The 22,339-nt window shown below is 46.8% G+C and overlaps 1 protein-coding gene across 9 annotated transcripts in view; it reads left to right on the top strand.

The window, feature by feature from the left end:
* The window catches only part of l(2)10685 (5-methylcytosine rRNA methyltransferase l(2)10685), a 157,090-nt gene that overhangs the window by 21,776 nt on the left and 112,975 nt on the right, over window positions 1-22,339 (top strand). For 6 of the 9 annotated variants that reach the window (XM_075896386.1, XM_075896382.1, XM_075896380.1 and 3 more), the window contains exons 3-4: window positions 2,544-2,893; window positions 11,577-11,681. In XM_075896386.1, the coding sequence (XP_075752501.1) occupies window positions 2,544-2,893; window positions 11,577-11,681 (455 nt within the window). The remainder of the gene's footprint in view (window positions 1-2,543; window positions 2,894-11,576; window positions 11,682-22,339) is intronic. The other 3 variants (XM_075896388.1, XM_075896384.1, XM_037424248.2) reach the window with 1 other exon arrangement.

Below are 22,339 nucleotides of genomic sequence, written 5' to 3'. Positions count from 1 at the left end.
CACTTCAGGACTAACAAATTTTCTATGCGTCCATCCATCTGATCACCACCACCAAACTCCATTTGATGGCACCGCGTGAAGTGAATGATACGATCGGCAGGTAGACTTTTTTTTTTCTTTGTAAATAGTTGTGTGTAAAAGCTGCCTTGTCCACAAGACTTGAGCGGGGCCACGTTCACCTATGCCTCTGAGCTGTTATGAAAGTTACTCTCGCTGTGAACACGCGATGCCTCTGTTTAAGTTAATTTGTGTGAAAGACAGGGTTCTTGTTATGAAGGAAGCAGCGGACCCCTCGAAGCATAGCTTTCTGGAATAAGCGGATGCAGTAAGCGTTTTTCTCACTGGCGGCCATAGCTAAGTAACATCAGAATTTATGCCTTGCTAGAGAAGCATCAAATGTCTTCCGATTTTTACTCATTGTTTAGTTCGCCTAACACACAGTTTAAGGTTCTCCGCTTGCCTGTGTCGGCCTAAAATAAAGGGGTCTGTTCAACATCGATAAATCGATAATTTCTAGGCTTTCATGTGCCAAACAAGTTATAATTTTGACGCTGTAATGTGCGTATCAAGATTGTGACCGTTGGGGTTCTCTGATGCACACATATATTTTGGATCACGGGTGTTCTTTTTATGTTTCACCCCCCTCAAAGTGTGGCCGCCATGGTCGCTAATCTATCCCGCGCCTTCAAGAATAGCAGCGCGACACTACACGTGCTATGCTGCCACGGTGGTTTGCTTGGTCAACATCCCCATGCATACATACCGTGGACAGGGCGTACAAACGATGCTAGAAAAAAATTGACGCAGCTATCACTTTCTCTGCTTTTGTTGTGTTTTGTTTTACTGCAGACGTTGGCTGCGTGGTATCGTGGCAGCACCAACCTATCAATGGGTGCATGTCAGCCAGCACTAGCACTAGCTCAAAACCCAGCACGCAACCAGAAAATGAGGACAAGCTTGCCATCACGGCACAGCACTGTCCCTTCGATAACATATGTATAGATGCAGTCCGCTTAGCAGGGCTTTTCTTTTTTTTTTTAGTGCTTTTTATGTGAGGGTAGCTTTCGGAGAAAGTTATTTTTTTAAACTACAGTGCAGTATTACTGGTGCAATGGCTTTTCAAGCTGTTCGTTCGAAAATGAAGCACTGCAGCGGCGCACACGCGTGCTCTCAGAGTGGTACATTGGGGCCGGTCATCTGAGCGCGAGCAGCTGAGTTTTGTTGCATCTCTCCGTCAGGTGCTTTTTTTCAACGCGCCACCTATCCAACGCTGGTCCCCCATAGGGAAAGTACTCGGCGTGCGCCACTTTTGCACTTAGGTTCTAGACGCTCCGCGGCGGCAAGAACACGCACATTGCGTCCATTTTTTTTTGATCGACACATGTGATAAAATTACCGAGCAGTCTTGGCAAACCACGCGTTTTCGCCGCCGTGGAACGTCTGGAACAAAGTTGAAGAAGCGGCATGCACTGGTTAGATATATTTGTTGCGATATCATCGCTCGGTGCTTCTTTGGCGACTGCAAAAGTGGCACCTTGCGGTTTTTCTGGCATTATGGTGTGCGCGCAGTTGAAGGGAGCAAAAGCACAGGCTGGCAGGTAGGAAAGGATGCGCTTGCACAGTGCCTGCTCTGAAGCTTCTCTGGTAACCATTAGAAAGCACCGCAGTGCTGTTGGCCACGGCCTCCCATGGTCTCCAAAATTTTGATTGCCACTGCACCCTTAGTGGGGTACTTACCTGAATAACAGTACATGGTGGCATTCTTAACTGGATCGCCAACTTTTTAAATAACAGCCACACATACATTTCTACCAATGATGAAGCCACCCACCTCTTCGTAAGCAGAGGTGTACCCCAAAGAAGCGTTTTAAGTCCCCTTTTTTTAACGCAGCAATGGCAAGTCTTCCAGAAGTGCTGCCTTGAACACATCCACGTATCATATGCATATGGTCGTCTCACAAATATCTGGATGTCATCACGCATCTGCTTCAGCAAGGGCAATAAGATTACCTCAAAAAGCGAGGCATGCAGATTTGTCTTACCAAATCTGTCCTTCTGCTTACTGTTCACGAGAAAGATAGTGAAAAACCTTAAAAACTTTTTTTTATGGCCAAAGAATCGAAATTAGACAAAAGCATTGCTTCTTTGGTGTCACTTTAGACCGACAACTCTGATGTCTCTTCACCAACCTCAGCTGTTACAAGCTTCCACACATGCCTGGGGCTTCCACAGGCAACATCAAATTTCCTGACATAAGCAGGGGCATGAAAACACAACTTTAGAGTAATTTGAATTGTGTTGGCAGTGTTACTGCTCTGTGTGTGTGCGTCTTTTCTTCACCCTTGTTTCGGGGAAATATACACCCGAGAAAATTTGATTGTGTGATAAATTTCAAATGGTAACTTTCTTTTTGGCTGAGCACCTCCTACCTCTCATTTGCCACCCTCCGTCTAGTTCTGGGTGATCAAACTGGTACTTTTAATTGACGAAATGGCCATGCTGACTTTTTCAGCAGGCTAAGTAGCAACCATTGCTTCGCGCAGCCTCGAGCTTGCCCAGCCCCACGAACACGAAGACAGCACCAGCTGCAGTGCTGCCGAAAGCGTAGACCAGAGTTTTGACGAGGGGTCCCGCTACATACCACCAAATGATGCATCTACCCCTCTCATGAGTTTTGTGCCCACCTCACGGCTGGTCTACCAGGAGGAGCAGATCAGCGAGGACTCATATCGTGGTTTCTACAAGCCCGACATGGACGTACGTCTGCCCATCAAACATTGGCCAATGGGCAAGGGAACCATATTCCCGGGCAAACTGGATGTTGCCATGTTTGCCATGGGTGACATTTCAACTTTTCCTCCGCCTCGACGATGTGGGAAGGAGCGGCTTCTTGGTAAGGGTCAACATTGTCCACCCCATGCTTGTCAACATCACCCTACTTTACCCTACACAATTTTTTTTAGCTTACTATGCTACATTTTACCCTATGCCAAAAAATAGACTCCTGCTTCAATAACACAGACTACACTTCACTGTACCACATGTGTGGTGAAGCTGAAGTCGGTAGCTACTTTTGTTTAAAAACATTTGGAGAGAGAATGAGGATGGGAAGAGAAAGCATTGTGGTATGGAAAGAACTAGAAGACTCTTGAGGTGGCAGCGCAAGTGATACGGTGACTAAGAGCGAAACATCATAGATGCATAAAGCAATGAGAGATCTGGCTATGGGTAACCTCCAAGAGGGTGTACACTTTACAATACTTCAATGGGACTGCACTGCTATTACGAGCAAGGTCGGGCTGCCTTAGTATGCATTATTCTCAAGTGAGGTTTAGTATGCACAGAGGATTTTCATTTCAATTGCAGACATTCACCCCGTGTGTGTGCCAGGGTCCCAGGCTACATGAATGCTTGGGTTTGGGGATAGCAGCGGAAAGATAGACGATAAGAAGTAAAATATTACTGGGGAATAGTTGGCGCAAAAGTAGGCAGATAGCAAAAGAAATAAGCAGAAAAACTGATGTTAATCTGCGCTGAGGCTCAGAAAGTTGGACTGTGAATTTATAAGGTTTTTTGTTACAGGGTGAGAACTTTTATTCATCTGGACAATATTTGGCTGTAACGTGATACAGTCAAACCTCGTTATAACGATGTTGAAGGGGTAGTCATAATTACTTTGCTGTAATCATTAGTTTATTATGACCAATTTTCATTTCTACCTACAATTAGCCAGAAAGAGAGAATATTACTCATAAGTTACTCATCAAGGCAGTGCCATCAGAGAATCGAAGTGGACGATTGGGCCAGGTGGTGATACATGATCTAAGTAAACTACGCGGTAGAAAACACGAACGGGAAAAGAACTGCGCTTGTCCTTGTTTTTTTCCCGTCCGCCTTTTCTATAACGCGTAGTTTACTTAGATCATCAGAGAATGCCAGGTTACCAAGGTACTCTTCATGAACTCTTATCCCTAACTCATACCAATGTGGGGTCCTGAATACCTCCTGTAAGCATGCAGTGAATGGAATTGGAGAGATCATGTCCCCCTGCTTTACACCCTTCTTTATTGGGATTCTGTCGCTTTCATTATGGAGCACTATGGAAGCTGTGGATCCTCTGTAGATTTCTTACAGTATGATTATGTCGAGTTTTTCGATCCCCGGATTTTGTAGACCCTGCATTACTGCTGATGTCTAGACTGAGTCAAACACCTTCTCGTAATCTATGAAGGCTCTGTATAGCAGTTGGTTGTATTCCGCGCATTTCTATATTATCTGATTGATAGTATGAATATGGTCTATTGTGGAGTAGCCTGTACAAAATTCTGCTTGTTCCTTTGGTTGATTGAGCTCTAACATCACCGTAATTTTATTCGCTATTATTTATGTAAATATTGTAGTGGATCATAGCAATGGGGTGAGCGACCCATGAGGGGTAGAACGACTGGGGAAAGAGAACGACGAAGTCAGTGTTGTGTTGGATTGTGTTCGAGTGAGTGGCTCCTGCACATTACATTTAGGGGCAGCGGTGACAATGTTAGCCCATGCTTACAAAAAGTAACGATGCCGCGATGACAGCAACAGTCGGCACTTCACAGATGCACGCTACGGAAGACTACCATCGACAACCCTGGAACCTCCTGTTCTGACTACGCAGGAAAGGTTGGCACAGGCCACTTCCCTCAATCCAGCTCCTTACATCCCCCCCCCCCCCCCCGCCCGACATAAATTTCTTACCGCAAAAGCCATCCACTTCAAGTGTCCCGTTATCGCAACAGAACTGCCACTTTTTCCGCTTCTTTTATTCCCCGCGCCGTCAAGGATTGAAACGACCTTCCCTGCTCCATTGTTTCAACCACCTGCCCATCATCCTTGGCGACAAATGTTACAAATCACCTGTGCTGCAAAAATTACCGTGTTCAAATTTTCTCTTTTCCTGTGTATCCACCCCTTATGTAATACCCCCCAGCGGGGTCCTTAAGGAAATATAAATGAAATGAAATGAAAATGAAGTCTCATCACACATCCCGCCACCAGCCACCCATGAGCCCCCCATTAGCCTCTTCCGTCGGAGTTTGATGTCTAGGGTACGTCAAATCACCCACAACAATCAAGTGCTGGTGCTAGTCTACCTATACCTGACTGCCTGCAAGCCCTTCTTTCACAAGGTGAGACCAACAGGAAAATTTCAACACTAGCTTCGCTACCCGCTTGCTCTGTTTTGAGGCCAGCCTCGCCCAACGTGCCCCTATGGCGGATGTCGTCACTGACCTAGCTGCGCAGCTCTCTGTCACTGAGGAGCAGTCTGGCCTTCAGCAACGTGTGTCTACTATGGTTGACCGAATTGTTCCTCTGTCAGCTCAGCCTCGGTTTTTCGGAGCACAACTTCCACCACCTATCTTTGATGGCACCACATCGTGGGCTGCATTTTTGGTGCAGTTCGAGTTCATTGCTGCCCTAAACGGCTGGACATTTCAAAATAAAGCTCAGGCGCTTGTGCAGCTCCGTGGTGCCTTGGTTGAATATCCCGAGTACATCCCGCAAGTCCTCCGCTCGAACTATGAAGCTCTGGTCTCGGCACTGGAAACCATGTTTGGTGACAGTCATCTTCTTCAGCTCTACCTCACACAACTGAAACACGTCCAGCAAGGTCACCGTGACTTTCAAGAGCTCGCTGCTCACGTCGGCAGATTGTCCAGGAAGGCCTTCTTGGGTTTCCCTACCGCAACCATGGACCTTATTGCTGCTATACCTTTGTTGATGCCATCAATAACAGAAGCGTCTGGCACTTCGTCCGCCTCGCTCGTCCGCATGACGTACGATCAGCTTTAGCTGTCGCTCCTGAGGCGGAGGTACAAGAACGCTCACAAGCAGCTGAGGATGCATACCGAAGGCCAACCTACATGGACGCACCATCCCGGACCTGGCATTTGGCTCCTACTCGGCTCCACGATCCTACAGCGGTACTCCGGTGCTACCACTGCCACGATGTTGGGCATTTTGCTCGAAACTGCCCTCGGGTGACCGAGTCACTGACAAACTCAGCTCCTATGCAGTCTTCCTCAAGAAACTACAATGCGGGTCATCAAGGGCAGGACCCCGTATAATGGCTGAAGCCCCTCTTCTTTCACTTGGCCCCTTCACCGAGATGCCAACTCTGCCGGTGAAGCTTGGAGATCCGCCGCAGCACGTTGAAGCACTAGTAGACACAGGGGCTGCATTCAGTTTTTTAGCGATGAGTTTCTTGTCTGGAAGATTTTCAGTGAGCCCTGAGCAGGTCGATTGTCCCCATCTCGTCCTAGCTGACGGAACCACTCTACCTACTCTCGGCGAAGTCTGCCTGTGACTGCGTGTGCACTTGGGCAGACAGTGAGACAGCGGTTCCTTGTTGTCCCAAACCTGTGTGTGCCAGTAATGTTAGGCTTTGATTGGTGCGCAGAGTTTGGCATTAGTTTGCAGTTTAACTGCACTGATTGTACCATTGAACTGACGTCTACCACTTCGACACCAATTTGAGCAAGTGTTGAAACTTCCAATAAAGCTTGCTCTAGGCAGTCGTATTTCCCGTTGAGTCATGTCATTTACAGAACTGTTGACAAAGCGCGCTCCGTGCTCGCTGACAACTGCCGCATGATGAAAAGTCTGATTAATAAATTTTCTTGGAAAGTTGGCATTCTAACAACGGGCACGAATATCTCCATGGGTACAAACAGTGAACAACCTGAAATTGGAAAAATAAAACCATCCCTGCTTTTCAATCCTGTGATTACGGCAACCTCAGTTATCATCCCCTCGTCGTCTGCTGTGTGGGTTCCTGTTTACAGCCCCGACAAGTCCTTCGTTGTAGAAAGTACCGTTTCTTCTCGGCCTTGAGGCGAATTCGCAATGCCGCAGGCCCTCCATCGCTGTTTCGGCAAAACCTTTGCAGTGCTTGTCTTCAACCTGTCCGAGACAGTATCCTGTGCGTGCCGTCAGGCACCGTCCTCTGTACCTGTACCTACCTTGAAGCACTGTCTATCGTAGCAGTAGTAGAGCCCGTAGCACCTTCGCCACCAACTGTATCGCCCTTAAACGGGAAAGAATTCAACTTCAGCCCCAACTTTACCCCGTCACAGAAAGCTGATATTCAAGCACTTCTACCGAAATTCCGTGACTGGAAGGCGATGTCACCCAGTGAGCTCAGCCACACTCCTTTGGTGCAGCACAGAATCGACACCGGCTCTGAAGTTCCTGTTCGGCATCACCCGCGTCGAGTCTCTGCCTCTGAACGCGCAGAAATCGCTAAGGAAGTGGATGACATGCTTAAGAGTGCTTTCATACCGCGCTCGTCAAGTCCGTGGTGGTCTCCCGCAGTTCTTGTCAGAAATAAAGACGGCACAATTCGTTTCTGTGATGACTATCCACGGCTAAACAGTGTCACCAAGCCTGACGTGTATCCGCTTTTTCGTCTTGACGATGCCTTTGACTGCCTGCATGGTGCCCGTTTTTTCACTACTCTGGATCTTCTTTCTGGCTATTGGCAGGTGGAATTAGACTCGAATGACGCTGAGAAGGCTGCCTTGATAACTCTGGATGGCCTATACCAGTTTAACCGCCTGCCATTTGGTCTCACCAATGCTCCTGCTATATTTCAGCAATTAATGGACCAGGTTCTTCGGCATCTCAAGTGGTCGATGGCTTCAGTCTATTTACACGACATAATTGTCTATGCTGCCACGTTTCCCGAACACCTCAGGCATTTGGAAACAGTCTTGCGTGCGCTCCAAGACGCTCACCTTTGTATTAAACCTTCCAAGTGCTTTTTCAGAAGTTAGTTACTTGGGGCACGTAGTCAGCGCCAAAGGCATCAGCCCTCATCCCACGAAGCCATTGCCTGTATTCCCCCTCCCATCAGGACTAAGCAGTTTAAAATTTTCTTGGGCTTCGCTTCAAATTTCAGACGCTTTGACCCTGATTTCGCTTCTCACGCTGTAGCTCTCAATGAGCTACTGAAGAAAGAAGTTCGCTGGAAATGGGGACCAAACCAAGAATCTGCCTTCTGCGACCTCAAGACTGCCCTACAAGCACCATCGACGCTCGCGCACTATGACGAGAATGCCCCGACGATTCTACACACCGATGCCAGTGGTCTTAGCCTCGAAGCTGTTCTTTTGCAAGTTAACAAGGACGGGCAGGAGAGACCGGTCCCTGATGCTAGCCGCCGGCTCAGTGAACCAGAGAGCCGATACCAGGCCTCTGAACTTGAGTGCTTGGCAGTAGTTAGGGCAGCCGAAAAATTTCGTCCATATGTTTATGGTAAAAGCTTCACGGTTGTTACCGATAACGTCGCCCTTCGCTGGCCTCAAACGAAAAAATTCCTCAATGCCAAGTTCGCCAGGTGGGCTCTCAAACCGCAAGATTACAACTTTTTTATTGTCCATCGCAGCGGCGCTCGCCATCAAGACGCTGACTACCTTTCTCAGCACCTGGCAGCATTCAGCGACATCTCCCCAGTCTCTGTAGTGCTTGATTTACGAACTAAACAGCTACAAGACTCAGAAATCATCCATATAACCCGACGACTATCCGGGGAAGTACGCACTCCCAAGCGTCGTCGTGAAAGTCTTCCTGTGTCGTATGTCATCCGAGAGGGAATTTTTTATCACCGAAATTATTGGGATGGGTCGTGTGTGCCTGTTGTGCCGGTAGCCTTGCGACAATCGGTGCTATTCATGTGCCATGATGCTCCGACTGTTGGTCAGCTCGGGCTGTACAAGACACTGGCACGCATCAAAGAGAGGCTTTGGTGGCGGCGCATGCAGAGTGACATTTCCCGCTACTTTTGTCGTCTATCAAATCTGTCAAGCACGGAAGGCGACCACAAGTCCGCAACCGATTCCCATGCAACCCATCCCTCCTCCAAAAACACCTTTTGAGATTCTGGGACTTGATCGTATGGGACCATTTTCACGTACCTCACGTGGCAACAAGTTCTTCATCGTTGCCACGAACTATCTCACGAAGTGGACCGAAGTCAGGGCCGTCCCTGACTCTTCGACTCTGCACGTCCTCACGTTCATCAACAAGTGTGGCATTTTTCGACACGGCACGCCACGCTTGTTCATCGCTGACCGTGGCACGGCCTTCACCTGAACGACCATGAAATTCGGCATGCCGCGGCCACTCCTCAGCACCCACAAACAAACAGTCTGGTGGAACGTACAAGAGATAGAGAGCTCTGAACGTACAAATTGTACAATAAAGGACATACTGTCGTCATACGTGAGTCCCAGTCATAACAACTGGGATGAATACGTCGCCACAGCTGTCTTCGCCTTCAATATGTCACAGCAGGAAATCACACGGGAGGAAATCACACGGTTCAAGCTGGTCTAAGGACGCCAAGGCTTCCGCAAGAGAGGTTCTTTAGTTTAAACACAACAACGCAAAACCGTCTGGATGATACCAGTACTTCAGAGCTTCTTCAGAAGGCTCGCTTTAGAGCACACCTGGCCATAGCACATCGTCAAGCGAAATTCCGCTCCCCTTCCAACAAGAACCATACAGTTTCAATCCAGGAGACCTAGTGCTGGTTCGATGCACCCAGCGTGTTCCACAGCGATGCCAGAAATTTTTTCCCCCGTATGCTGGCCCATTTCGCGTGGGGAAAGCCCTAGGACCTGTTACGTTCCACCTGGAAGTTATTCCTGAACTGGGCACCAATAGCAGAAACCATGTTTTTACTGCCCACGCAAGCTAGTTGAGACTTTATGTGCCTTGTGGTTTCTGTATTCATGCCTCTTCGTCTTCTGGGTCAGACTCCAGGGGAGAGGGGGTGGCGAATGTAGTGGATCATAGCAACGGGGTGACCGGCGCGTGAAAGGTAGACCGGGGAAAGAGAACGATGAAGACAGCGTTGTGTTGGATTGTGTTCGAGTGAGTGGCCCTTGTATGTTACATGTTTTGTAGAGAATGGAGAGTAAGCTGATCGGTTTGTAATTTTTCAAGTCATTGACGTCTCGTTTCTTATGGATTAAGATGATGTTGGCATTTTTTCTAAATTCTGGTATCCTTCTCGTCAAGAGACACTTCGTATATAAGGCGGCCAGTCTTTCTCACACAGTTTTTCGCCATCTTTCGGCAGGTCCATTGTTACCTTATCCGCACCAGTGGCTTTGCCTCTTTCCATTCCTTCTAGGGCTTTCCTTACTTCCCCTGTCTTTACTGATAGGATGTCGAATTCCTGTGGACTATTTTTGTTTCTCACGATATCATCCTGGTTATTTCGGCTTCTGTAGATCTTTCTATAGAACTCCTCTGCCACCTCAATAATTCTATTCATATTGGTTATGACATTGCCTTCTTCGCTCCTTAATGCATACAGCCGATTTTTGCCTATGCACAAGTTTGCCTTCGCAGCTTTTAGGCTTATGCCGCTTTTTACACCCTGCTGAATTTCCTCCATGCAATACCTTCTGATGTTGGCTACCTTATGCCTATTGATTACCTTCGAATGCTCCACAAGCTCTATTTTGTTCATTGCATTTTAGGCTTTCATGGTTTGTCGTCTCTTAATAAGATCTTTCATCTTCTGAGATAGTTCGTCAGTGTTCTGTCTAGAGACTGTACTTCCAACTTCCATTGCACATTCTTTGGTGATACTAGTAAGATTATTGTTCATTGTGTCTATGCTAACGTCGGTTACCTCGTTAGTGCCTGAAACTCTGAATTCCTGTACTTGTGCTCTCATCGCTAGTTCATTAATTGGCTTCTTGTGTATTAGTGTTTGTCTTTGCTTTTTTAAATTTAGGTGAATACGAGCTCTTAACATTCTATGATCACTGCATCGGATCTTGCCAACTACTTCTACATCCTGTACAATGCCTGGGTGTGCACACAGAATAAAGTCTAATTCCTTTTTAGTTTCGCTAATAGGACTTTACCACATCTACTTACAGTTGGCCCGTTTTCTAAAGAAGGTATTCAAGATCCGTTATTTATTACGTTCTGCAAACTGTACTAATAACTTCCCTTTGGTATTTCTAGAGCCGATGTCATGTTCCCCCACTGCATGGTCTCCGGCCTATTTTTTTGCCAACTTTGGCGTTGAAGTCGCCCATCAGAATAGTAAACTGTGACCTCGCTCTGTTATTGACTGACTCTACATTTTCATAGAAGTGTTCAACCAAATGATTATCATGGCTCGATGTAGACGCGTAGGCCTGTATCACTTCCATCTGGTACCTTTTGTTAAACTTAATTATGATACTTTCCACCCTCACACTGATGCTACAGTATTCCTTTATGTTGCCAACGATACTAGTGTGTATAAGAAACCCCAACCCTATAGTTCTTTACTGTCTACTAATCTACGGTAGCATAAGACGTGTTTGTCCTCCTGCACTGCATAAGCCTCACATGTCCTCCTAACTTTGCTGAGCCCTATTACATCTCATTTGACACCCTCTAATTCCTCGAATAAAACAGCTAGACTAGCCTCACTAGATAGCTTTCTAGTGTTGAATGTGGCCAAGTTCAGATTCGAATAGTGGCCTGCCCGACTCTAGAGATTCTTAGCACCCTCCGTTGCGTCGCAGGTCTGACTGCTGCCTTGGACAGTTCCTTTGTAGCTGCTGGGAACTCAGGGTTAAGGGTTGATTGCTGTATTCATGGGCTGCACCAGGGTAGCCAATCCTGTTCTGGTGAGGAAGTGCATTACTGGCAGGTTGTCGCCTGTTAGGTTGCACGCCAGAACTCTTCCTTTTTTAAACAATTTCTTTGTCACACATTTTAAGTAAATATATGATCAGGAAAAGTAAACATGTCTAAGACAGTTTAATTTGCTGTACATTCTAAATTTTTTTAATTTAGTATTATTGTCAATCTCGTCAGGGATTTTTACAGGAGTGGGTAGAAGTGTCTACAAATATTGTATATACACAGAATGTAGGAAATCTGGACATATGATAATACACAATAACACAATCATTAGGAAAACATCATACAGAATTCTAACGAAAATGGACCTTCGCTAATAAAAAGTGCACATGTTTCACTCATATGTGCAGAAACTGAAAAAAAAAAAAAAAATGACAAGAGTAGAGTAAGGTAAGCATGCCAAGATACAATGCAATCCTGATAGCGTTTGCTATGTTGTAGTTGACAGAACAGCTAGGCCAGCCAGTTCGACAAATCTGTTGACAGTCGGCTGCGCAACCACCGTCTCGGGTAGAGCATTCCACTCTCGCAATGCCCGCAGAAAAAAAAGAAAAACTAAAAGTGTTGTTTGCGTATAAGTATTCTTGGAGTGTAAGGTAATGCTTTTGACGAGTTTCTCTAGAAGTGCTGATGAATATGTACGTGTTCGAATCTATTTTAAGGTTGTTGTGTATGATAAGGTACATAACTTTGAGTTGGGATAGCATTGCATGACTAGCTAGCGTGTGAAGGTCAATCTCTGTCAGCATCTGCGTAGGTAGGTTGGTGCGCCTACATCTGTTGCAGATAAAACGCGCGGCTTTGCGCTGGACAGCCTCGATAGTGGCTATGTGGTTTTGGGTCAACGGGAACCATGCCATGTTCGCATATTCTAAGAAAGGGCTTATAATCGTTGCATATGCCAAGAGCTTAGCTTCTCTTGTCGAGTATCGCAAGGCCCGCTTTGAAAACACCGATTTTCGCATCGCTTTTCTTGTCAAGTGTTCTATATGCGCCATCCATCCGAGATCTGATGATATAACGACGCCGAAGTACTTGCACTGGGTGACTGTGTTTAGGATGATGCTAGCATAACCATACGAAAAAGAAAGTGTGGATTTTTTTTTTGTTACGGTCATTGCAACTATTTTATCGAAGTTGTTTACCATTTGCCAATGCTCGCACCATTGTGCTAACAAGGCGAAATCATTGCTTAGAATAATTTGATCTTTCTGGCTTAGTATTTCTTTGTACAGAATGTACAGAGAAATACTAAGCAGAATCTGCAAATGCAGAATCTGCAATAACCTAATTTTAGATTGAATCCTACAAGTTATATCGTTTATGACCAAAAGAAACAGAATAGGAGCCAAAACTGAACCATGAGGTACTCCAGAAAGCACTGGCATAACTTCGGAAGTGCTGGCTCCTAACTGGACAAATTGACGACGGTCAGTTTAAGTAGCACTTAATCCAGCGGAAAAATTGGTCTATCCTCTAGAATATGTTTGAGCTTTATAAGAAGTTTGCCATGGCAGACACGGTCAAATGCCTTTGAAAAATCTAGTAAAATTATATCTATTTGTGATTGGTCATTTATTCATTTAGTGAAATCATGCAAGATTTCTACAAGTTGAGTAACGGTAGACAGACCAGCCTTGAAGCCATGTTGATAGGGGTGGAGAATATTGTTTTCCTTAACAAACTGAGTAATGGATTTTAGTAAATTATGCTCCAAAATTTTGCAACAAGTGCTTGTGAGAGAAATGAGCCTATCACCAGAGGTATCACCAGATATATAGACAGGCACAATTTTTGCAATTTTCTATTCGGCTGGTAGGCACTGTTTTGAAACTGATTTGTTGTAAAGAAGACACAAGTATTTGCTTACAGGTTCAGCGTAGCGTTTCAGGAAGCAGTTCGGAATTCCGTCTGGTCCGCTGGATTTCTTATCGTCTAAATGCAGTAAGAGCAAAAGCACGCCTTCTTCGGTTATGACTGGCGCATTCAGTATATCATTTCCTTCAATATTTTCTGACCTGTAGGCATGCGCAATGCCATTGTCGGGAGCATAAATGGAGTGGGAAAAAACGTTAAACGCTTCTGCTTGTTGCTTTTCTTCATTGGGTGACATTCGTTTTGAACTGCTTTCTTTACGCCTCATATAATGCCAGAATTTCTGGGGTGAATGCTGAATAAAGTTGCTAAGCGTTGTACTGTAGAATTGCTGTCTTGCTGACTTTATTTCTTCCTTTAGAAGCCTGTTTAGCAAATTTAGTTTTTGGTAGAAGTCTGGATCCAGGCATACCCTATTAGATTTTCAGTTTTTTTTATTCTTCTCTTTAAGTGCATTACATCGCGTGTGATCTATGGCTTACGTTTGTTAATGTTCTTTTGAATTTGTGGGACATATTGTTTCAAACAGTGCATAACATGTGCTTTCAATAGCAGCCAGATCTCCTCAATGCCAGCCGAACCGTTTTAAGAACAGTTCGTGGAAATCGTAATACTCATGGGCCAGGTAGGTCATAGCGGCAGCATCATCTGCTCTGTTAAAAACATACATGCACTTCCTAGTTTTACGTTGAGCAATTTTTTCTGGAATAGTTAGGGTGCATAAAACCATATTATGGTCAGACATTTCCACAGCTACGGGATCATTATATGTTATGACTATTATTAGACGTGTTTTCAGTAATTTTCCGTACTACGCTGAAGAATTCCCATTTAGAGACATGAAAATTCTCCTACTTCGGGATTTTCTCCTGCAAACGACGAAATTCCCAGCATATTTTCCTGCACAACAGTAGTAATTTCTGCCCCCATAAACGCACACACGTGCTATAATTACACATGGATCACGTACTGGAAACTTTTGAAATCAGGACTAGCGCCTCCACTGCCGCACAACAAAAACATGACTTTGTTAATTCATATACTTGTAGTACATTGTGAAGTTCAAGCCTAATACCAATAGTAAACTAGAAATCACTCTGCATAAACATCAGAAACAAATGTCAAAGTTTATTGCTTGCATGGTGCATGTGCCAGAACCGATTACAGCTGATGAAGGCGCACTGACTGCTAATTATCTGTTGTCATAGGAGAATTTCACTCTTCCTGATATTCCCTGCAATATCACAAAGGTTCTCTTGTTTCCTTTGGCTCAAAATGACAGGCGATCATTCCCTGAAAAAGGGAAAATTCCCTGTACGGAACATCACTGCGTGTTTTCCTTGCGGGGGACCTATAGTGTGTTGGTGTATGTCGGCACGCATCTTTGAGCTTATCTTGATACTCGAGGTTTTGTGTGTTGCAATATGTTGCTGTGTATTACATAATGCTCCCAAAGCTTGAATTGATGTGACAGTGTTCATGTAGCCCGCTACGTGAATTTCGAGCTGGCACTTTATTTCACCAGCGACGTAGGTTGACTAATGCGGCCCGCACTATTGCATTTTGAGGCATTTGTTAAACTTGAACTACATTCGAATAAATTCATGTCTGTTCACGGCCGAATCACTGTATTTTAAGTGTGCACTCTAAAAAAAGAAGTAGCAGGATGCTTGTAACCACATGCATAGATTTAGTAACAAGAGCTGTTGCGTACCTGGGCACTTACTATCTTTTGCGACCTTTTTAGTACGCAAGTTTTTAGGCACTTAAAGGTTGCAAAGGCTCTTTTGCGCACTGTTCCTACATTTATTTTTTGCCATGCACCTCTATAACGAGATGCATTAGGCTAAGCAGATCTAACATATTGTCACGGGGTGAGGGTAGGCACAGGGTAGAAATATATTTACCGATTGTAGACAGAGTACACATTGTCCTTGAACCAAGATGGTGGAGTGGCAACAACCCCCCACGAGCTTTTATTCAATCATCATCTTCATTGCTTTTATGGTGCCTTTGTTGATGTTAATGATGACTTGTATCATACAGCCGCCGCCAATGAAAGCGCCGTCTCGGCGCTTAAGAAAACGTGCAATCCTGCACAGAGAAGTACGGCTTAAGGCGGGAGACATGTACAATATCAGTGGACGGCAGAGACGATGAGGATGGAGTGTCCAAGGGGGTGATCTCATAGGTGACCTCGGTCAGTTGGCGCAAGACTTTGTAAAGCCCGTTGTAGCGAGCGAGGAACTTCGAGGACAGGCCAACGTGATGGGAGGGAGTCCAGAGCAAGACCAACGATCCTGGTGAGTAAGAGACAGCTTTGTGACGGCTGTCGTAGCGATCCTTTTGAGAGAGCTGCGAGGCAGAAAGGCGATCCTGGGCAATCGGGCGGGCCGCTTGAGCCCGAGTAGTTGCATCGCGAGCGTACTCGGTAGGAGTGTCAGTATGTGACGGCAGAAGAGTGTCAAAAGGCAAAGTGGGGAGACAGCTGTACAAGAGATAGAAGGGAGAAAAGCCAGCGATGTCACGTCGTGATGAGTTGTAGGCAAACGTCATGTAAGGCAAAGTGGCATCCCAATAACGATGATCTGCGGAGACATACATCGATAGCATTGTCGTCAGTGTGCGGTTAAGGCGCTCGGTGAGTTCATTTGTTTGTGGGTGGTAGGCAGTGGTGAGTTTGTGACGTGTGGAACACGAGCGAAGAATGTCGTCCACGACTGTGGAGAGAAAGGAACGACCACGGTCGGTCAGCAGTTGACGCGGTGCTCCATGGTGGAGAATAACGTCATGAAGGAGAAAGTCCGCGACATCAGTAGCACAGCCTGTTGGTAGCGCTCGCGTGATGGCAAAGCGTGTCGCGTAGTCTGTAGCCACCACTACCCACTTATTCCCACTCAGAGACATTGAAAATGGTCCAATGCGATCGAGGACGATGCGGTAGAACGGGTCTGTTGGAATGTCGATAGGCTGAAGTGGGCCTGGTGGTGCCAATGAAGGATGCTTGCGGTGCTGGCAAGACTCGCAAGATGCAACGTATCGGCGCGCAGAGCGGTAAAGGCCGGGCCAGAAGAATCGACGCCGTACGCGGTGATACGTGCAGGCTGCTCCGAGATGCCCAGCAGTTGGGGCTTCATGAAGTTGTTTGAGTACAGTGGAACGGAGCATTGCAGGAACTACCAGAAGAAGTTCTGGGCTTTTGGTGCTTGTGTTGCGCCGGTAGAGAATTCCGTAGTGAAGCGTGAACAGGCAAAAGGAAGGATCCGAGGTGTCAGAAGCTAGACGGCGTATGATAGACCCCAAATTGGCATCACTGAGTTGTTCGCTACGTATGTCGGTGAAATCAGAAATGGCGAAGACACAAGCATCAGAATCGTATGCTGACAGGTCAGGGGGATCGACAGGATGGGGAGATAGACAGTTGGCATTGTGGTGCGTTCGGCCAGACCTGTAACTCACGTCAAAGCTATATTCCTGTAGCTTTAAAGCCCATTGACCCAGGGGTCCAGAAGGATCTTCGAGGGAGGACAACCAGCACAGTGCGTGGTGATCCGTGATGACCGAAAAGTGGCTGCCGAACAAGTATGGTCGGAATTTTCCAACTGCTCATGCAAGAGCGAGGCACTCACGCTCAGTGACGAAAAACTTGCACTCGTATGGGGAGAGGAGGCAACTTACGTAGGCGATTACACGATTTGGACCCTGTTGCCGCTGGGCGAGGACAGCACCAATACCGTGCCCGCTGGCGTCAGTGTGAACTTCAGTGGGCGCTGAAAGATCGAAATGACCTAAGATGGGCGGGGAAGTGAGCAACACAATCAGTCAGTGAAACGAGTTGGCTTGCTGGGGAGCCCAAAAAACGGCGTGTCCTTCTTCAGTAGCTGTGTCAAAGGATGGGCAATGTCAGCGAAGTTGTGGACGAAACGCCGGAAATAGGAACAGAGGCCGACAAAGCTCCGTACATCTTTCGTGGAACCTGGTGTGGGGAAATATTTGACGACGCGAATTTTGTCGAGATCGGGTTGCACGCCTTTAGCACTGACAAGATGGCCTAGCACAGTGATTGTTCGGCTGCCGAAATGGCATTTGGAGGAGTTCAGCTGTAGGCCTGCTCTTCTGAAAACTTCCAGAGCAGCTGACAGACGGCTAAGGTGACTTTCGAATGACCGCGAGAATACAATGATGTCATCGAGATAACAGAGGCACGTTGACCATTTGTAACCCTGTAGCAGGGAGTTCATCATTCTCTCAAATGTAGCGGGAGCATTGCATAAGCCAAAAGGCATTACCTTAAACTGGAAAAGTCTATCCGGTGTAACAAATGCAGTCTTTTCACGGTCTAATTCATCAATGGAAATCTGCCAGTATCCTGAACGTAGGTCGATAGAGGAGAAGTAGGCAGACCCGTGCAGGCAGTCGAGGGCATCGTCAACCCGTGGCAGTGGGTAGACGTCCTTGCGCGTGATCTTGTTTATGTGACGGTAGTCGACGCAGAAGTGCCAGCTGCCATCCTTCTTTTTTACTGGAACGACTGGTGAGGCCCATGGATTGCAAGATGGTTCAATGATGTCTTTTGTGAGCATTTTATCAACTTCACGTTGGATGACTTCTTGCTCTGCATGTGACACGTGATAAGGACGTCGTCGGATTGGGCTGGCGTCTCCAGTGTTGATCCTGTAATAACTGACCTCTTTTCTAAAGGGCTGTCGCCAAAGTCGAAGATGTCCCTGAAGGATGCCCAGATATGCCGGAGATCGGCTGCCTGTGCTGGAACGAGGTCTGGCGCGATCATCTTGTCAAAGTCGGCATCAATGGAGCTCTGTGAAAAGAATGCAGTAGGGGGCAAAGGGGCGTCTGCAATGAATGCAGAAACAGAATGTTTATGATGGAAGAGACGTTGGCCAGAGTCATGTCATCTGGAACAACTTGAGCGCACCAGCTGAAGTTCAGTATCGGTAGCGACGCCACATTATTCGTAATCGTCAACAGAGTATGAGGAAGGGCAACATTTCTGTCTAACAACAGGTCCAAAATCGGTGCCAGCACATAACCGCCGTCGGGTACTGGAGGAAAAGACCTCATGGTTACATAGGTAACAGCTTGGGGCGCTAGGCGAAGGTATTCGACAGAACACAAACGTGGTTGAGGTGTAGTTGGAGTCTCATAGCAATAAGGTAGGTCAAGCTGAAGGAAGCCTATTCCACAGTCAATTAAGGCAGAGTGTGCGGCAAGAAAGTCCATGCGCAGGATGAATTCATGAGAGCACTTCTCGAGCACGGCAAAAAACACAGTTGTGGAGCGGTCAGTAACACTAACACGTGCAGAGCACATCCAAAGCACAGGAAAAGTTCCACAGTCGGCGATTTGGATGAGCGGCACTGTGGGCGGTGTTAAAACCTTTTTAAGACGGTGGGGAAGCTCCGAGTTCATCACCGAAATGTGGGACCCTGTGTCTACAAGGGCAACAACAAATGCATCGTCTATTTTAACGTCTATGAGGTTGCATTGTGTCGGCATAGTCACAGGATTTGGCTGGCGAATCGTCGATGCAGCATCACTTCTGCGAGCTGCATCGTCTAGTTTTCCTGAGCCAGATGTGCAGTCGGTGAAGGACGGCGAAATTGCGGTGAGCGCGACGCTGGGCGATGAAACAGCGCTGAGCGGAACTGGTTGCCGGGAGGGGATGGTAACCGACAATACACCGTCGACGAACCGTTACCACCGGCTGGACGAGGCGACTCGTGGCGAGTTCCGAAGTGGCCATTATCTACGTCTGCACGAGGGTTGCAGCAATGGGAAGGCTGACGCCAATAGCACGTGCTATTGCAATAGCGGGCCACGTGACCAACACGATGGCAGTTAAAGCAAATGGGTCGGTCATCAGCAGTCCTCCACTCAGCGGGATTGCAAGAGCGCACTGGGAACCTCTGGCCTTGGGCGTAGGAAACTGGCGGACCACGGTCAGGAGGGGCCGGCGGTGCACACAGATTCCAGGCCAACGTTCGAAAGCTCTTGGCGAACGATGGCATGCACTTAAGGCACCATTTGGGAGCTGGACTCACAGGCACGAGAGAAAGTTGAAGCGGGAGACATAGCTTCAAGTTCTTGATGGATGATCTTCCTGACGTGCTCTGCAGTCAGCGGTGCCTGTGGTACAGGCATGTCTTCGCACGGCCATGTTGCTGCGGTGTTGGGAAGTCGAGCGAACTGATGGGAAATGCGTCGGCTTTTGGCGGCCTCAAAACGCTGGTACTCTCGGATAATGGCATCTATATAGTGTCACACTCTTTGCAAATTAGCAAATTGAACATGTCATCGGCAATGCCTTTTAATATGTGCGTTACCTTCCGGACTCCTCCATGCCGTCGTTTGCTTTGCGGCAAAGGGCGAGCACGTCCTGTATGTAAGACAGGTAAGACTCTGATGACGTTTGAGCGCGAGATGCCAGCTTCTTCTTGGCCGCTCTCTTCCTGCCAGTCGATTTGCCGCACAGTTCACGCATCTTTTCTTTGCACGCACACCAGCTGCCAATTTCCGCTTCGTGGTTCTCAAACCACACTTTCACTGTCCCCTTTAGGTAAAATATGATGTTCGCCAGCATGAGCGTTTCGTCCCAGCGATAATTTCTGCATGTTCGCTCGTACAGCGGCAACCATTCTTCAATGTTGACGTTGCCGGTCCCGCAGAACGTGCCAGGGTCTTTCAGCTGGGGCAGAACAACTGTCGTCGTTGCGGTGGCCGCTGCGGGAGCTGGAGCAGGACCCTCTTGTGCAATCGTGGAAGAAACCAAGCGTCGGCCGCTGCGTAGCTCCGTCTTGTTATCCGGTACCTCCATCAAAATGTCACGGGGTGAGGGTAGGCAGAGGGTAGAAATATATTTACCGATTGTAGACGGAGTACATAGTGTCCTTGAACCAAGATGGCGGAGTGGCAACAACCCCCCGCGAGCTTTTGTTCAAGCGTCATCTTCATCGCCTTTATGGTGCCTTTGTTGATGTTAATGATGACTTGTATCAATATTCGTTGTATTAACATTTGCTTAAAAGTCATGGGCTACGTCACATCCAGCACCTAATATATTTGTAAACTGTTGCAAAGCAAATAGAATCAAAATCTTTGAAGTGGTTCACAAGATATTTGCTGCACGCACTGGGCATAATGCCAAAAAACCAGTACTGAGAAAACTGTGTTTGAAGTTCCACCTCCTTTTTTGTCCCTAAAACACCTAGATATTGTGATCTTTGGTTTGTCTTGTGATATTTGACTCCTCAAACTTGTGCCCCCCCCCCCCCCCCCCCCCCCCGAGTGCGTTTGTTGGCTTTTTTATAACCTCTTTTTTTGAAATGTTGTAGCTTGGGTGAGTTGGTCAACCATGAATTTAGGTTGTATTGGTGCAGTACATATAAGAAAGAAAGACAACACAGACAAAAGATTTACAAAGAGCAAGTATGGATTTAAAACCCTGTCCTCTGTATGAAGGAGTCGTGTGAAAGGCATGACAAAAAAAGATTGCAATTGAATGAGGCCATACACTGAAATGATTATGTCTTTCTTATGTTCAAGCTGTCATTACCGTAATTAAGTACTTTTTGACTACAAATGATAGCTGAACATTTTTTAAATAGACAAGTTTATTGTATCAGAAAATGGCTCAGATCATGACAGCCTATGCCTTTGTTACAATACAAATAACGAACAGTTATAGGCAGAAAACTGGTGGAACAGGAATTTTTTCGCAGTTTATTTAATGAAGTGAGTCGGGCAGATAAAAATTGGGGCCTCTGCTTCATACATTTTCTGTTGCCGCTTCAGCCGTGAAACGCACGATAATACAACTGGTTGCAGAAACGCTTATCTACGAGGCTTTCATTATTTCAGAACATTCATAGATGCTCGCGGCGATACCAAGCACGTCTATAAATCTCATCACTAGAGCTTATTGACAGCACTTCATATGACTGTGAAGTGCAGGGCAGTGGGGACAGTGCAGCCGGTGCGTGACGTTCGGTGGCGATGTGCTATATGTGTAGCTACAATGACAAAAATCGGCCCCACAGCGGTGGTGTAGTGGCTAAGGTACTCGACTGCTGACCCACAGGTCGCGGGTTCGGATCCCGGCTGCGGCGGCTGCATTTCCGATGGAGACGGAAATGTTGTAGGCCCGTGTGCTCTTTGGGTGCACGTTAAAGAACCACAGGTGGTCGAAATTTCCGGAGCCCTTCACTACGGCGTCTCTCATAATCATATAGTGGTTTTGGGACGTTAAACCCCACATATCTACGATGACAGAACTTGGCGCGCACTGCGCTTGTGATTGCATTTTGGAGGGCCAACACGCGAAACTGCTAGTTACTGTTCCGAGCAATCCTTGGTGTCGTATCCGAGTGTTGCTACGTGCTGTCAAACAAGAAGCCTACGTAAAATCGAAGCATTTATTCCAGCGGAATGCTGGCCATGAAATGATGCACACTCGTCTGTGCGTGTAGTCTGGGAGACTCCAGGATTTCGACCATTTCTTTTATTTGTACGATTGCTATGAAAAACTCTCGGAAATCAAAATTTGTGTGCGAGGTCTGGCCACATCGACGAAATGCAGGTCAGTTCCGCTTGAGGAATTTGGCGAGCCCACCGCATTTCATTATAAACGAATTTGAGAGGCGTTCATCAAAACATTACAGTAGTGTCTCAGTGATGCGATACCGGGGCAGATACGAATTCGTTAAATTCCCAGCCAAATTCATGTGTCCGTTGGGCCAAAATTCGAATG

This window comes from Rhipicephalus microplus, chromosome 5 (assembly GCF_043290135.1).
Source record: "Rhipicephalus microplus isolate Deutch F79 chromosome 5, USDA_Rmic, whole genome shotgun sequence".
Classification (NCBI taxonomy): Eukaryota; Metazoa; Arthropoda; class Arachnida; order Ixodida; family Ixodidae; genus Rhipicephalus; species Rhipicephalus microplus.
The sequence above is the reverse complement of the archived record's forward strand: the minus strand, read 5'-3'. Positions and strand labels throughout refer to the sequence as shown.